The sequence below is a fragment of the Lactuca serriola genome, chromosome 8 (assembly GCF_051521515.1).
Source record: "Lactuca serriola cultivar US96UC23 chromosome 8, Lser_US96UC23_V15, whole genome shotgun sequence".
NCBI classification, from domain to species: Eukaryota; Viridiplantae; Streptophyta; class Magnoliopsida; order Asterales; family Asteraceae; genus Lactuca; species Lactuca serriola.
In genome coordinates, this window is record NC_136415.1 from 109130399 (window position 1) to 109147081 (window position 16683).

At 42.5% G+C, this 16683-nt stretch overlaps 1 protein-coding gene across 2 annotated transcripts; it reads left to right on the forward strand.

Moving 5' to 3' along the window:
- On the forward strand, positions 1 to 16334 carry LOC145071123 (uncharacterized). Of its 2 annotated transcripts, none has more exons than XM_079018032.1 (6): positions 1 to 375; positions 482 to 566; positions 12856 to 14854; positions 14933 to 15259; positions 15324 to 15423; positions 15504 to 16334. In XM_079018032.1, the coding sequence occupies exons 3-6, from the start codon at positions 12921 to 12923 to the stop codon at positions 16251 to 16253; spliced, it is 3111 nt and encodes a 1036-aa protein (XP_078874158.1). In that variant the 5' UTR covers positions 1 to 375; positions 482 to 566; positions 12856 to 12920; the 3' UTR covers positions 16254 to 16334. The 2 variants fall into 2 exon arrangements, with proteins under 2 accessions (XP_078874158.1, XP_078874159.1); XM_079018033.1 differs by having other exon boundaries at positions 12927 to 14854.
- The last annotated feature ends 349 nt before the right edge of the window (positions 16335 to 16683 follow it).

Consider the following 16683-nt stretch of genomic DNA (forward strand, 5'->3'; position numbering starts at 1 on the left):
ATTTTGCTACGGATTTGTGCTCTAGCAAAATTTAGACTTATAGCTAGGGAATTACGACGGATCTACCATGTTTTTGATAGTTATTTTATTTATTTAACATGTGGAATATTAGTGAGGCTTTACCGAGGGATGAGCTATGGATCTCGCAAGTATTTATCGATGCACCACTATTCCTCGCTAATCAGTCGAAAAATGAAGGGCCTTAGCTAGGGTTCAACGACGGATAAAAAATTGCGCCAGCCGGTACGCATTTAGCGAGAGAACATCGACGGAAACTATATTGTGGGTACGCACCTTTTGTTTTTTCTATCGCCAATCTCTAGCTGAAATTGGCATAACCCAGTTCCATCTTCACGAAATGCATTGAAAATTCTGGTACGCGTTTCCTCTGGACTCTGGACATGAATTTTGAACAGATGATGGCATAGAAGTTCCTTCAATCTATTAACCCACTTCCATCTCACAATCTCTGTTTGAACAGGTGACGATGACGGCACTACTCACCCGATTCCGGCAACCTCCGCATTTTTAAGCTGAAAGTATTCTTCCTTAGCTTTCGGATTCAGGTAAATCTCATCCCTATTAGGTTAGTTTTAGTTCAATTGCACAATATACTTTGTTAGGGTTTAATTTCTCATTTTTTTCTTTTTCAATCGATGTCCCTCTTATCTCTCAGCATTATATACATGAATAACCTTGAAAGTTAGAATTAGAACTTGATTTAGGGCTTGATTCATCATAGTTTGTCATCCAATTTATGAGAATTTAAGGATTCAGGAACACCAGTAGCCAAAACCTTTAGGTTTTCCCCAATTCTCTTTCATATTTAGGAGGTGGTCTCTCTAATAAGTCCTATTCCCTTTTGAGGTCTTGAAGTTGATGTGGTCTCTCTGATAAGTGCTATTCCCTTATGAGGTCTTGAAGTTGATGTGGTCTTGAATCATGATGCTAACTTCTACTGCCAGTTGCTGCTTCACTTGGAGCCATGTTAAGGCCAGTGCTACTTGTCACAGGAGCAACAACAGCATATACAGATTTTGAAGCCAACACTCTCATCTTCATGCATCTATCTCTCATCAAACCATGTTTCATCTTATGCCCTTGCATCCACACATTTTCACAGATCCTCTCAAGGGCACAAAATCATAATCTTCTTCTTCTACTTCATAGAAAATTACCAAAATACCCCCCGAAAGACTTGTTATAGGATGCTCACAGGTTCATCATCTTCTGATTCTGATGTTTGCAAACACTCTTCTGGATTGGCATAAAAGTAATCTTCTTCTTTGGGTTTATCTGAAATAACCAATCTTTTTGTGGGATTTCCCATTCTTTCTTGATGTAGGGTATTAAATAATCTCAAGGTTGACTAGCATTTACCCTTTTCTCAAGGTTGATCCCACTTTTTCTAGTAACAATTGAGACTTTTAAGCAAAATAAGAGCATTTCGAATCTCCATGTAAAATAAATGACCTTTCAGCGTACCTTTCAGCACAAAAGAACACATTCAGAGATAGATTACAATGATATTATATCTATACGTGCACATCAACCAAGCCCAAAAAAACCTTCTTAGGTCAGGTCAAAGTCCTAGTGTTCAAAATGAAGGACTGAGGGAGATATGAGAAAATATGATGTGGGTTTGCGTATAAATTGGAGATGATTGTGGTTGTTAGATAAGAAGGATGAGGAGTATTCAAAGGAGGAGTAGAACTCGCGTAGTAGCAGTGTGTTGAATATTGTTTAAATATAATTTAATTTAATGAAAGATGTTATATATTATAAAACTATTGGTTGACCTTCTTTCTTGTTATTCTATTTTAAAATTATAAGTCTAAAACATGTGGATTCAAGTTCATGGTCAATTTTTGTGGCTCAACCATTTCTTTTTCTTGGGTGTACCCCACAAATTCTATGAAAATGAAAACGAAGTCAATATACCTTTTAATATACAATTTTGACACACAAATTATGATAGATATTGATTAACAAATTATAATAGTCATGTATTTTTTTATCTGGAATACTCACTACCCCTGAATACTCACGGTTTGTAGCTGGAAAAACAGTTCCCAGATTGCCTGACTTCACAATTTCAAGAAGCCAATCCGAGAAATTTTTCAGTTTTGTACTTAAGGTATATATGTTTTCAATCGAACCCCCTGCAGCTGAATAAAGAAGCTTCAGATTATAAAAAATTTGAAGTAGATATTTAATTCTTGAACTTTTTTTTTTTTTTTTTTTTTTTTTTTTTTTTTTTATCAATTCCACTCATCATACCTGAAGTACAAGGTTGATCAACTAGTTTGTTCCTGATTTGTATTGAATATTCTTCTTCAAATTTTATAAGCCCCTCGAGCAAAATACTTATATAAAGATACGAGTTTCTTTGTATCAAAGACTTGAGTTCTTCACACTCATTTTCCAAAAATGGGATTTTGTAAAGAGTCTTGGCCTGATAAAAAGAAAACATTTATGTTCAAAAACTCAATTATCATGAAAAGGGTATGCAAAATACTTTAAAAAAATATTTATTTTTACTGTTGTTTTACCTGTTTATATATAGCACTTGTCCCAGATTGATCTTGACCAACTAGAAGTATTTTAGTTAGTGGTTTTATATCAATGTTTTTCTGCATAATTTTACTCCCATTGTTGACCGTTTCGTCCTCGGATGACATAAAAGATTTGGGTAGCATTGGCAAAGACAAGATACCACATATTCCCTTTTACTTGTTTTTCTGCAGATTGATCTTGATTCCTGGCTAAAACTCAATTTGTCCTAGTCAGCATCCGAATTAAAAAAAAAAGTATAAAGACCTTAAATATTTATATAAAAGCTACAAACCTTTTCCCACATATTCCCTTTTACTTGTTTCTGTCCCTCTTCTAGATCTGATCCATCAGGACCTAACCAAAAATCAGTGCAATCTTTGTAATTGATCCCTACAAACTGCATATATCAAGAAAGTTACATATTGACCAAAGAATAAATAACGTTGACCATTTTTTTAAGGACATTGACCTTCAACATTTTGAGCTCCGTTTTAGTGATCACCCGATTGTTTATCTTTACTTTTGTGTTTCTATTGCTAGCATTTTCCATGATTGAACCACCAAGTGACAGTTGAGGAGTAATTCTTTGAGGACAAGGCTTTGTTGTTTTCATCTTTTTGTTGAATAAAAATAAAATATACATTTTTTGCCCTTGCTTCAGCCTTCCTCTGTTTTTGCTTCAGTTTCTTCTTTTGTGAACCAGGCATTTTTGCCTCAGCATTTCTGTTATTGACATTTGTAGCCCCTTATAAATTAAAAACTTTTGCTCCATTATTTTCAGGAGTTGTCACTTTTGTTCCTTGTAACTTCATGGGTAGCCAATTAAAACCCTCTGACCCATGCAAAGCATGGGTCACTCCACTAGTTGAAATTAAAATTAGGTACAAGAAATTAATATATATAAAAAATTATTTTTTTTGAAAAGATTGTATAGTATTACGTTAGATAACAAAAGATATGCAAATGACACTTTAGGTCCCTGTAGTTTTAATATTCCGGAATTATATTTTTCGTCCCTGTAGCTTAAAATTTTAGGAATTACACTTTAGGTCCCTGTAGTTTAAAGCAAAAGACACTTTTGGTTTCTATAGTTCTAGTTTTCCAGAATTATCTTTTTGGTCCCTAAAGTTTTTAGTTTGCGGGAATTACATTTCTGGTCCTTGTAGTTTATTTTTACAAAATTACATTTTTAGTCCCTGTAGTTTTTAATTTGTAAAAGTTAAATTTATGGTCCCTGAAGTTTTAAATTTATGGAATTACAATTTTGGTTACTATGAAAGAGGGAAATAAGCAAGACACTTTTGGTCCCTATAGTTCTAGTTTTCCAGAATTATCCTTTTGGTCCCTGAAGCTTTTAATTTGCAGGAATTACAATTCTTGTCCTTGTAGTTTTAATTTTCCAAAATTACATTTTTAGTCGCTACAGTTTTTGGAATATGATTGCATAGTTATAATAAAAATAAGTATTTCATATTGTATAATTGTAGTCTCCAAGGATGCTTTTAGTAATGTGGATATGATTGCATTATCTAATTTCTAAATAGTAGTTATATATTTGGTTGTAGCTAGTCATTATGTCAACACGTAGTGATAGAGACTGGATGTACAAAAGGTTAGATCATGGGTATCTTAGCACAACATATCATGCATCCGTCAAAGGATTTCTGGATGTTGCTTTTTCGAATGAAGCAACCGTTGATGGGGATTATATTAGATGTCCTTGTTTTAAATGCAAGAACATGTATTATAAAACAAGAGGTGTGTAACAACGTAAATTTTCAAACAAATTTTTCATTTCAAAATAAAGTATTTTCATTCAAAACAAGGCATAGACAATCCAAGTGTCATGTCAAAATATAAATCATTTGAATCCCAAGATCACAAACATCTATCAGTGTGTACAGATCACGCCGGCGCCTTCCCACGGTCCTCGCTAGTACCTGAAACACATACATAACAATTGTAAGCATAAATGCTTAGTGAGTTCCCCAAAATACAACTTACGCACATACGCCTTTCCAGGCCCTGACCTTCCGGTCCCTGTGTCTTAGGGGACTTCCGTCCCTGCTGGGTAAACCTTCCGGTCCTACCCACGCCAACCTTACGGTTCAGATTACACAACGCCTTCCGGCCCATAACATAATCGCCTTCCGGCCCACATAACATACATAGCACATATAACAAATAACTTATCACATATAGCACATATATCTCATATCATATCCGACCTTCCGGTCACACAGTCAAACCCTTCTGGGTACGTATAGTGAGAAGACTCACCTCGTGAATATTGAAGGCTAGCAAATCCCGAAGTCACTCGTGCTCGATCCGCCGAGCTACAATCTCCCTATAACATCATACATCTCTTATTAACACTTTTATCTTCTAAGTTTGACTATCCCTAAGAAGTCAACCATAGGTCAACCATGGTCAACGGTCAACTTGACCGGACTCGGCGAGTGCTAGGGCGACTCGGCGAGTCTAGACGTCCTCACCAATTCTCTAAGATTCCCTTTCTACTCGTCGAGTATCCCCCTTGACTCGACGAGTTCCTCCTAGAAGAATCGCGGGGCCACCCCGACTCAACTCGCCGAGTCTGAAGAATAACTCGGCGAGTCCCAGTTAATCTTCAAGCTACTCGCCGAGTCTGTTCATCGGACTCGACGAGTCCATGCCATGCAACCGCTCAAACTGCTTTCTAAGGTCAGATTTGCTCTGGCAATCCATAGGTCTGGCCTTCCTAGACTGATTCATCACGTAAGGTCCTCATTTCGGTGCTCATAATACACCCCATGACTCATAATTTACATTTTGACCTAAGGCATAAGGATTTCAATCCAAAACCTCCATTGATTCCTGAAATACTCAGGCATGGGACATTCTGGACTTCCAAGGGTCCCAATAAAAGGTTCCAATCGCTTGGGGGACTAAGGAGACACTCAATCTAGCCACAAAAGGGTTCAATAAACCCTAAATCCATATACACATCAACATAGAAGAGATTAACTCGAAATTATTACCTGAATAATGTTGCTCTGTGTCCTCAACCCTCAGAATGTGGCTTCTCCTGTTGTTCCCTTAACCAAGCCTCCTTCTTCTTGCAAAATAACACTTCCAAGATCAATAATGGTCTTCTTCCTTGCTCCAGGTGCTCACAATCGGATTAGGGTTTCACTCACAGGACTAGGGTGGACAATGACAGCCATAAGGCCCCTTATATATGTCCCATCCTTGAACGGTTAGGGTTTTCGCTAAACAGCGCAGACTCGCCGAGTCTATGCCCCGACTCGTCGAGTCCAGTCGCGAACCCGCGACCAGATCCGCGATCCTACTCGGCGAGTCTGAGCTCCAACTCGCCGAGTCCCCTCTTAAATCACCCAAAATCATAAATATAACAATACCTGGAATTCCGGGCTGTTACAATTCTCCCCCACTAGGACTAGACTTCGCCCTCGAAGTCTCACTCTGAAAATAGCTCCGGATGCTGCTCCCGCATCTCACGCTCCGGCTCCCAGGTCATTTCCGATCCCTTCCGGTGCTGCCACTGAACTAACACTAGAGGTATCTCCTTATTCCTCAGAACCTTGATCTTCCGATCTCTGATGGCCACTGGTCTCTCAGCATAATTTAGGCTCGCATCCACCTGAATGTCCTCCAGTGGAACTACTGCCGACTCATCGGCTATACACTTTCTCAATTGCGACACATGAAAAGTGTCGTGGATCTGTCTCAATTCCGTTGGCAACTCCAAACGGTAGGCTACCCATCCTACCCTCGCAATCACACGAAAAGGCCCAATATACTGGGGCCCCAACTTGCCCCTCTTCCTGAATCGAATCACTCCTTTCCAAGGAGAGACCTTCAGGAGTACAAAGTCGCCGACCTGAAACTCAAGCTCGGACCGGCGTCTGTCTGCATAACTTTTCTGTCGGCTCTGGGCGGTCAATAACCTCTGTCTAACCTGCTGAATCTGCTATGTCGTCTGAAGCACGATCTCTGTACTGCCCATCACTCTCTGTCCCACCTCTCCCCAGCAAATGGGGGTCCGACACCTCCTACCATACAACAGCTCAAAGGGTGGCATACCAATGCTCGAATGATGGCTGTTGTAGGAAAACTCTGCCAAGGGTAAATACGCATCCCAGCTACCCCCAAAATCTAACACACACGCTCGAAGCATGTCCTCCAGCGTCTGAATCGTTCGCTCGCTCTGGCCGTCTGTCTGGGGATGATATGCGGTACTAAAATGCAATTTAGTACCCAGCTCCTCATGGAATTTCTTCCAGAATTTGGAAGTGAAGCGCACATCGCGGTCTGAAACAATCGAGATCGGCACCCCATGCCGAGATACCACTTCTTTCACATATATCTCCGCCAACTTTTCCGCTGAAGAACTCTCACTGATGGCAAGGAAGTGAGCGCTCTTCGTCAATCTATCCACAATCACCCAAATTACATCAACTCCTCTGGCTGTCCTCGGCAATTTGGTGATGAAATCCATAGTGATCTGTTCCCACTTCCATTCGGGAACCTCCAATGGCTGCAACTTGCCATGCGGTTTCTGGTGCTCGGCCTTAACCCTGCGGCAGGTCAAGCACCTCTCAACGAACCATGCGACGTCCCTCTTCATACAGGGCCACCAATACTCTTTCCTCAAATCCAAATACATCTTCGTAGCCCCCAGATGGATCGAAAACTTCGACCGATGAGCCTCTTCCATCAAAGTAATACGCGTACCATCTACGAACGGTACCCAAATCCGACCCTGAAACGTCATAAGCCCTCGTCCATCCGCAACGAACTCTGAAACCAAACCAACGACCCGCTCTCTCTTCTGCATCTCTGGTCGCACAGCCTCAGCCTGTGCCCCACGAATAGCATCCAATACTGGAGTTATCACAGTCAATCTCAAACATACATCTCGCAGTGGAGTGCTCTCCGCCCTGCGGCTCAATACATCGGCTACCACATTAGCCTTGCCTGGGTGGTACATGATCTCACAATCATAATCCTTGACCACATCCAACCACCTCCTCTGACGCATATTTAGGTTGGGCTGATCCATCAAATACTTCAAGCTCTTATGGTCCGTGTATATCGTGCATCGAACCCCATACAAGTAGTGATGCCAAATCTTGAGAGCGAACACTACTGCCCCAACTCTAAATCATGCGTGGGATATCTCGCCTCATGAGGCTTCAGCTGCCTCGATGCATATGCTATTACATGCCCTCTTTGCATCAGAACTGCACCCAACCCCGAAATAGATGCATCACAATAAACTACAAAATCCTCTATCCCTTCCGGGAGAGCTAACACCGGGGCTTCGCACAATCTCTGGCGAAGTGTCTCAAAAGAGGTCTGCTGTTCGGGACCCCATGAGAATGCAACACCCTTCCGGGTCAATCTGGTGAGCGGCACTGCGATCTTGGAGAAATCCTTAATAAATCTCCGATAATACCCTGCCAACCCAAGGAAACTCCTGATCTCCGATGGTGACTTCGGCACCTCCCAGCTCATCACTGCCTCGACTTTGGCCGGATCGACCAGAATCCCTTCCTGGTTAACAAGATGTCCTAGGAACTGGACCTCCCACAACCAGAAATCACATTTGGAGAACTTTGCATAAAGCTTCTCCGATCTCAATACCTCAAGGACCTCCCTCAAGTGCTCCTCATGCTGCTCTCTAGATCTCGAATACACTAGAATATCATCGATAAATACAATCACTGACCGGTCCAACATCGGCCTGCATACCCTGTTCATGAGATCCATGAACACAGCCGGGGCATTGGTGAGTCCGAAAGGCATCACCACAAACTCATAATGCCCATATCGCGTCGTAAACGCTGTCTTCTGGACGTCCTCATCCCGCACTCTCACCTGATGGTACCCCGACCTCAGATCGATCTTGGAAAACCAAGATGCTCCCTGCAACTGATCGAATAAATCATCGATCCTCGGTAACGGGTAACGGTTCTTGACCGTCAACTTGTTCAACTCCCGGTAATCAATGCACATCCGGTGTGAACCATCCTTCTTCTTGACGAACAGAATAGGTGCTCCCCACGGCGAGCTGCTCGGCCGAATGAATCCCTTTCCCAGCAACTCCTGAAGCTGCGAGGATAACTCTTGCATCTCTGGAGGTGCAAGACGATAAGGCACCTTAGCGATAGGTGCGGCCCCCGGAACCAAATCGATACCAAACTCTACTTGTCTCACAGGAGGTACTCTCGGCAGCTCCTCGGGGAAAACATCTGGAAACTCACGCACCACTGGAACCTCCTCAACTGATCTTGGTCTCTCGGAAACCTCCCGCGTATCCATCACATACGCCACAAAACCTTTACAGCCCTGCTGTAGACACTACCTCGCCCTAGCGGCCGAACAAAAAGCTGATCCCGAACGGGTCCCCTCGCCGTACACCGAAAGAACTCCCCCACTAGGGTCTCGTATAGTCACCAGCTGACGCTCACAGTCGATGACGACGCCGAATCGGCTCAACCAGTCCATGCCCACAATGACACAGACATCACCCATCGCGATAGGAATCAGATCAATCGGAAACTCGACCCCGAAAATCTCTAGCACACATCCCCGGAGAACCTCCGTGGCACAAATCACTCTCTCGTCAGCTATAGAAACTCTCAGAGGCCGACTCAACGATTCACGACTAACGCTGATATGCTGACTAAAAGCCAAAGATACAAAGGACCGACTCGCACCCGAGTCAAATAACACTAAAGCAGGCACAGAGTTCACAAGGAAAGTACCTACGCATATCATAACATAAGCATAACATCTTGACATCAAAATAAATACATGAAATAAAGCATACCTGCCACAACATCGGGCGCAACGCGGACCTCCTCCGCAGTCAGCTGAAAGGCTCTCCCACGAGCCCTCGGGGCCTCGGCCTTCACTGGTCGAGTCTCAGTAGCCCTGGCAGTAGGTGCAGATCCCTGAAGAAGCTGAGGGCACTCGGCCTTCCGATGGCCTGTCTGGTTGCAATGAAAGCAAACCGTAAACCCCTTGGGGCAATCCCTAGCGATGTGCCCCTCCTTGCCACACTTGTAGCAAGCACCAGATCGGCATGCCCCCTCATGACCCTTGCCGCACTTTCCGCAAGTGCGGCCCTTGGGACCTCCCGTCCTCGAATCGGCGGACTTAGTCCGCTTGGCTGTCGGCTGAGACTGAGCCGGCCGCCGGTCTACCTGCTGAGACTCGGCCTCCTCCCTGGCCTGGGTCTCCAACTCGATCTCGTGCTTCCTGGCATTCGCCTGAAGCTCAGCAAAGGTATGATAGGTGGAGTTTGACACAAACTCCCGGATATCCCTCCTCAAAACACCCAAGTACCGGCTCATCCGAGCCTGCTCTGTGGACACCAGCTCAGGGCAGAACATCGCCCTCTCATGAAACTTCCGCGTGATCACCGCAACCGAATCAGTACCCTGCTTGAGGGTCAAGAACTCCTGAACCAATCGTTCCCTCTCCACCGGGGGAACGTACTCGTCTCTGAACATAGAGGTAAACCCCTCCCATGTCACTGCTGAAATCTCTGCCAAAGTGAAGTTCGCCGTCACGAACTTCCACCAATCCTTCGCTCCCAGACGGAGCTGGTTCAAAGCGAACCGTACCCTCAGATACTCCGGACATGAACAAGTGTAGAAGCACCCCTCAATATCAGCGATCCACCTCATCGCAGCAATCGGATCCTGCGTCCCATCAAACTTAGGTGGCTTCGTGTTGCTGAACTCCCGAAACAGCAACGAGTCACCCCCCTGTGGCCTGGCAGCGGCCACAGCTGCGGTAGCTGCAGCGGCTGCAGCCTCAGTCAATGCGGCGTACCGCTCATCAAAAGTCTCCATCAAGGTGGTCTTAATAGACCCAAACATCTCCGGAATCTCAGCCCGGATCGTTGCAGCCACCTCCTCATGAATCATCTGATGAATCTCCTTGTCACTCACACCGCTCGTACTAGCTCCGTGGCGTGGTCTAACCATGATGTCTCTGAAATACGACATAAAACTATCAGAGACTCCATCGAGTATAATCGCACTCGATAACGCAACTCTACTCAGTCTCCGATATCCAGGGATTCTTACTTGGGTCTCCCACTGACCTGGTGTCTTCGGTAGTACGGGCCCAATACTGCCGACCACACCGCATCAGCATTCATCCCAAATCTTCCTCCCCAAACCCCGGATAGTGAGTACTCTACTTTTGATATGCACTATTTATCTGTACGCTATCAAAGCATCTCATATCAGCAAACTTCCCTAGACTAAGGCATCACAAATCAGGCCACTCTAGTCCTATCATGAATACCTAGTCTTCTAGCATGCATAACAGTTCACATCATATCTTATCTCTTAACATAACATTGTAAGGTATTTTGGGGATCTTTACCGTTCGGGCGCTGACTGATCGTACACACTGCTTCTTTCTTGTTTACCACAAAATCATTTACAAAAGTTTATGCCTTTATTTTAAAAGTTTTCCTCAAATCCTTGGTTTGAGTTCAGTTACGCCCGAAGGTGTACCCGAATCCCTCAAACCAAGGCTCTGATACCAATTTGTAACAACGTAAATTTTCAAACAAATTTTTCATTTCAAAATAAAGTATTTTCATTCAAAACAAGGCAAAGACAATCCAAGTGTGATGTCAAAATACAAATCATTTGAATCCCAAGATCACAAACATCTATCAGTGTGTACAGATCACGCCGGCGCCTTCCCACGGTCCTCGCTAGTACCTGAAACACATACATAACAACTGTAAGCATAAATGCTTAGTGAGTTCCCCAAAATACAACTTACGCACATACGCCTTTCCAGGCCCTGACCTTCCGGTCCCTGTGTCTCAGGGGACTTCCGTCCCTGCTGGGTAAACCTTCCGGTCCTACCCACGCCAACCTTACGGTTCAGATTACACAACGCCTTCCGGCCCATAACATAATCGCCTTCCGGCCCACATAACATACATAGCACATATAACAAATAACTTATCACATATAGCACATATATCTCATATCATATCCGACCTTCCGGTCACACAGTCAAACCCTTCCGGGTACGTATAGTGAGAAGACTCACCTTGTGAATATTGAAGGCTAGCAAATCCCGAAGTCACTCGTGCTCGATCCGCCGAGCTACAATCTCCCTATAACATCATACATCTCTTATTAACACTTTTATCTTCTAAGTTTGACTATCCCTAAGAAGTCAACCATAGGTCAACCATGGTCAACGGTCAACTTGACCGGACTCGGCGAGTGCTAGGGCGACTCGGCGAGTCTAGACGTCCTCACCAATTCTCTAAGATTCCCTTTCTACTCGTCGAGTATCCCCCTTGACTCGACGAGTTCCTCCTAGAAGAATCGCGGGGCCACCCCGACTCAACTCGCCGAGTCTGAAGAATAACTCGGCGAGTCCCAGTTAATCTTCAAGCTACTCGCCGAGTCTGTTCATCGGACTCGACGAGTCCATGCCATGCAACCGCTCAAACTGCTTTCTAAGGTCAGATTTGCTCTGGCAATCCATAGGTCTGGCCTTCCTAGACTGATTCATCACGTAAGGTCCTCATTTCGGTGCTCATAATACACCCCATGACTCATAATTTACATTTTGACCTAAGGCATAAGGATTTCAATCCAAAACCTCCATTGATTCCTGAAATACTCAGGCATGGGACATTCTGGACTTCCAAGGGTCCCAATAAAAGGTTCCAATCGCTTGGGGGACTAAGGAGACACTCAATCTAGCCACAAAAGGGTTCAATAAACCCTAAATCCATATACACATCAACATAGAAGAGATTAACTCGAAATTATTACCTGAATAATGTTGCTCTGTGTCCTCAACCCTCAGAATGTGGCTTCTCCTGTTGTTCCCTTAACCAAGCCTCCTTCTTCTTGCAAAATAACACTTCCAAGATCAATAATGGTCTTCTTCCTTGCTCCAGGTGCTCACAATCGGATTAGGGTTTCACTCACAGGACTAGGGTGGACAATGACGGCCATAAGGCCCCTTATATATGTCCCATCCTTGAACGGTTAGGGTTTTCGCTAAACAGCGCAGACTCGCCGAGTCTATGCCCCGACTCGTCGAGTCCAGTCGCGAACCCGCGACCAGATCCGCGATCCTACTCGGCGAGTCTGAGCTCCAACTCGCCGAGTCCCCTCTTAAATCACCCAAAATCATAAATATAACAATACCTGGAATTCCGGGCTGTTACAAGGTGATGTAGAGCTTCACTTGTTACAAAATGGTTTCACTCCTAATTACACAACTTGGTAGGCACATGGTGGGCACATGGTGAAAGAAATACGATATCTCAGCATGAGGAAGAATCTTCTAATCCGATGCAGGATCCGATGGAAGATGATGATGATGATGATGTTAATCGATGTACACAAATGTTGATGGATGTAATGGAGGAACGCCCGAATCCAACTGCCAAGGGGTTCTATGATATGTTGGAAGACGCTGATGAACCTTTGTGGGATGGATGTGAAAATTATTCAAAATTACAAGCTGCAACAGAGTTGTTGCATTGGAAGTCAGAATACAATATATCTGAGGCTGCCTATGATCACATACTTCCTATAATTAAGCGGATGCTACCCAAAGGTGAGAAACTAGTTGAGAACTTCTATGAGACGAAGAAGCTTTTGAAAATAGTTAGACTCCCAAAAAAAAAGATCCATGCTTGCAAAAACCATTGCATGATATTCTATGGGGCGGATTCTGATTTGACTAAGTGTCGAGTGTGTGATCATGATCGGTACAAGAGTGGCAGACTGCCATATCTGGTTATGAGGTACTTGCCGATTGCTCCTAGACTCCAAAGGTTGTATTTGACAAAAAAGACGGCAAAACAAATGACATGGCACTATGAACATCAAACAGAACCGGGTTTGATGGTCCATCCAAGTGATGGTGAGGCTTGGAAGCATTTCGACTCAATGCATCAAGAATTTTCAAGTGAACCACGTAATGTTCGCCTTGGGCTATACACCGATGGGTTCAGTCCAAATAACTCAAATACAACCCTGTATTCATGTTGGCCTGTTTTCCTTTCAATTTATAACTTGCCTCCTTGGATGTGCTTAAAAGAACCATATGTTCAGTTAAGCATAGTTATTCCTGGAAAAAAGAACCCAGGTCAAAATATAGATGTGTTTCTCAGGCCGCTAATTGACGAGTTAAAGATGCTATATACAGACGGTGTTGTCACTTATGATGCTTCGACTAAATGCAATTTCACAATGAAAGTTATACTTCTTTGGACAGTTAGTGATTTTCCGGCTTATGCAATGTTATCGGGATGGAGCACACATGGCAAGTTAGCATGTCCGTATTGGATGGGTGAGTCGGGGTCGTTTCGGTTACACCATGGTAGTAAACCATTTTGGTTTGACTGCCATCGAAAATTTTTACCTGAACAACACACATATAGGGGTGACAAAACAGGATTTTTGGCTAATAAGGTTGAGAGATCTAGCCCCCCACCAATATTAACCGGTGATCAGATTTGGGAGCAAGTACGACACTTTCCAACTGTTTATGAAGGCAAACCTTTTAGAGCGAAGATTGCAAAATTGCCTAGTTTCGGGATTACTCATAATTGGGTTAAGAGGAGCATCTTTTGGGAGCTACCATATTGGCGGAAGTTGTTAATACGACATAACCTTGATCCCATGCACATTGAGACAAATGTGTTTGAAAATCTTTTCAACACCATGATGGACACTCCGAAAAGCAAAGACAACATGAATGCAAGAAAAGATATAGAAATGTATTGCAATCGAGTGCAATGGCATACATGGAAGAAAGGAAATAAGGATATGAAAAAGAGAGCATCGTTTGCTTTGAGCAAAGAACAAGTAGCTAAAATATGCCAATGGTTGATTAAACTTAAATTCCTGGACGGTTACGCCTCAAACTTGGGGGGGTGCGTTAATGTAGATGATAATAGCTTTTACAAATTCAAGAGTCACGAATGCCATGTATTTCTTCAAAGATTGTTGCCTATTTCTCTAAGAGGTATGGTGCCAAATTCAACATGGGATGCAATTACAGAGTTGTGTACATTCTTTCGTGTAATATGTTCAAGGGTGTTACGCGTAGATGACTTACAACGCTTGCAAACTATTATTGTTGAAACCATTTGCAAGTTGGAAAAAATATTTCCACCTGGATTCTTTGATTCAATGGAGCATCTTGTTATCCACTTAGCTCGAGAAGCTATGCTTGGTGGTCCGGTTCAATATAGGTGGATGTATCTTTATGAAAGGTATATTTTTTACCATACAAAATATTCTACCATAAAACCTATGGAATTTCTAATAAGTCTTTTCCAACATCTTTTTAGGAAGTTGGGATCAATGAAAAGAAAGATAAAAAACCATGCGAAGGTTGAGGGGTCCATTGTTGAGGCTTACATGATTGGAGAAATATCGACTTTTTGCTCACAATACTTTTTGCCTACAATTGAAACCCGGTTGAATCGTGAGTCGCGTAATTTTGCCCCAGACATTCCTAGTTATACCATGGTCGACTCTCGATTAAGCATTTTCAAAGTTCCATCTCGAAGATTATTCGAAAAAAGTGGCCAACGGAGGCCTTTGACAGATGATGAGATGCGTATTGCTCATAATTACATCTTGGTCAATTGTGTTGAGGTTCTACCTTTTTTAAGGTATGTCAAGTTATTTATTTTTCCTTGATATCGTGAATCTCTAAAATGTTTGTTATTTTTTAAGGTTGTTTGAAAATTATGTGATCCAAAGCCAACCTGATATGGATGATGGAGCATTTGAAAGGTTTAGGGATCAACATTTTTCTAAGTGGTTTAAAGATCATGTGAGTATGATACGAGAAAATTTTGTATTACCAAAGTGTCTTCCCCGTGAATTAGTTAACAAATGAATTTATCAATGTAGGTTTTTCAACAATCAAATGATATCAGTCAACATCTGAAATGCCTTGCACGAGGACTATTACGACATGTTAGGTCCTATAAAGGATACTTTGTCAATGGTTACAAGTTTCATACTGAAAAATATGGTGATGGACGGGTCACACACAATAGTGGTGTATCTGTAAGAGGGACTTGTTACAATGAGACTGAGTGTGACTATTATGGGTTGTTGGATGAGGTCTTAGAAGTAGAATATCAAGGCATAGGGCGTTGCATCGTAGTATTGTTCAAGTGTATATGGTTTAACCCTACTGAAGGGGTACGTGTGGATCGAAAGCATAATTTGGTTGATATTAAATACAAATCAAGGCTAAGAAATGAAGATCCGTTTATCCTAGCGTCACAAGCAGAACAAGTGTATTATGCACCATATCCCGTAATGAAGGATTTAAAAGATTGGTGGGCTGTCGTCAAGACGAAACCAAGGGGTGTATATGATCTACGACAATGTATTATTGAAGAAGATGATGATGAGGATGAAGAGGACCAATTCTTTCAAGAAAATGAAGCAATTTTACCTTCTACAAGTAACGGTGCAAATGAGGTGGCAGGACCTCTTTCTCATGTAATTGAAGGAGAAATAGAAGAAGTTAATGACAATGACATTGAGAGAGAAGAGGATGAAGAAGTTGATGATAACTTGGATGATTCATCCCAAGATGATATTGAAGATGAAGACAACATATGTGATGATAATTCTGATGATGAGTAATTACTAAAAATGTGGAATGAAACAATGTATTTGGAACTATATATTGCCTAATGGACCTTATCAATAACTTTTTAGCTAAAATGATCGTTTTCTTTTTCTATATACATTGTACTTTCATTTATTTGTGTATTATAGCATGTTACCTTCTCTTACTTCTAAAATTTTCTATTATAATACATATTTGTTCTAACCAATAGTTTATTAATTCTTGATTTTAAGGGTTATCTTTTGACTAATGGCGCCACGAGGAGCCCGTGGTGGTGGTCGTAGTGGTAGTCACATTGGTGGTCGTGATGCTGGAGATAGAAATGCATCTCAATCACACAATAATGCAGAAAGTCAACCTTCTTCTTCAGTTAGAGGATCAAACATCTTGGAACAAGTTCCAAGTAACCCATCAAAAAGGAAGTTCATTGAAGTCGATTCTAAA

Excerpts from the sequence above, each read along its gene's own strand:
- LOC145071123 (XM_079018032.1), top strand. The coding sequence starts at position 12,921 with ATGCAGGATCCGATGGAAGATGATGATGATGATGATGTTAATCGATGT. Across the intron at positions 14,855-14,932 it reads TGGATGTATCTTTATGAAAG|GAAGTTGGGATCAATGAAAA; the intron begins GTATATTTTTTA and ends ACATCTTTTTAG. Across the intron at positions 15,260-15,323 it reads GAGGTTCTACCTTTTTTAAG|GTTGTTTGAAAATTATGTGA; the intron begins GTATGTCAAGTT and ends TTATTTTTTAAG.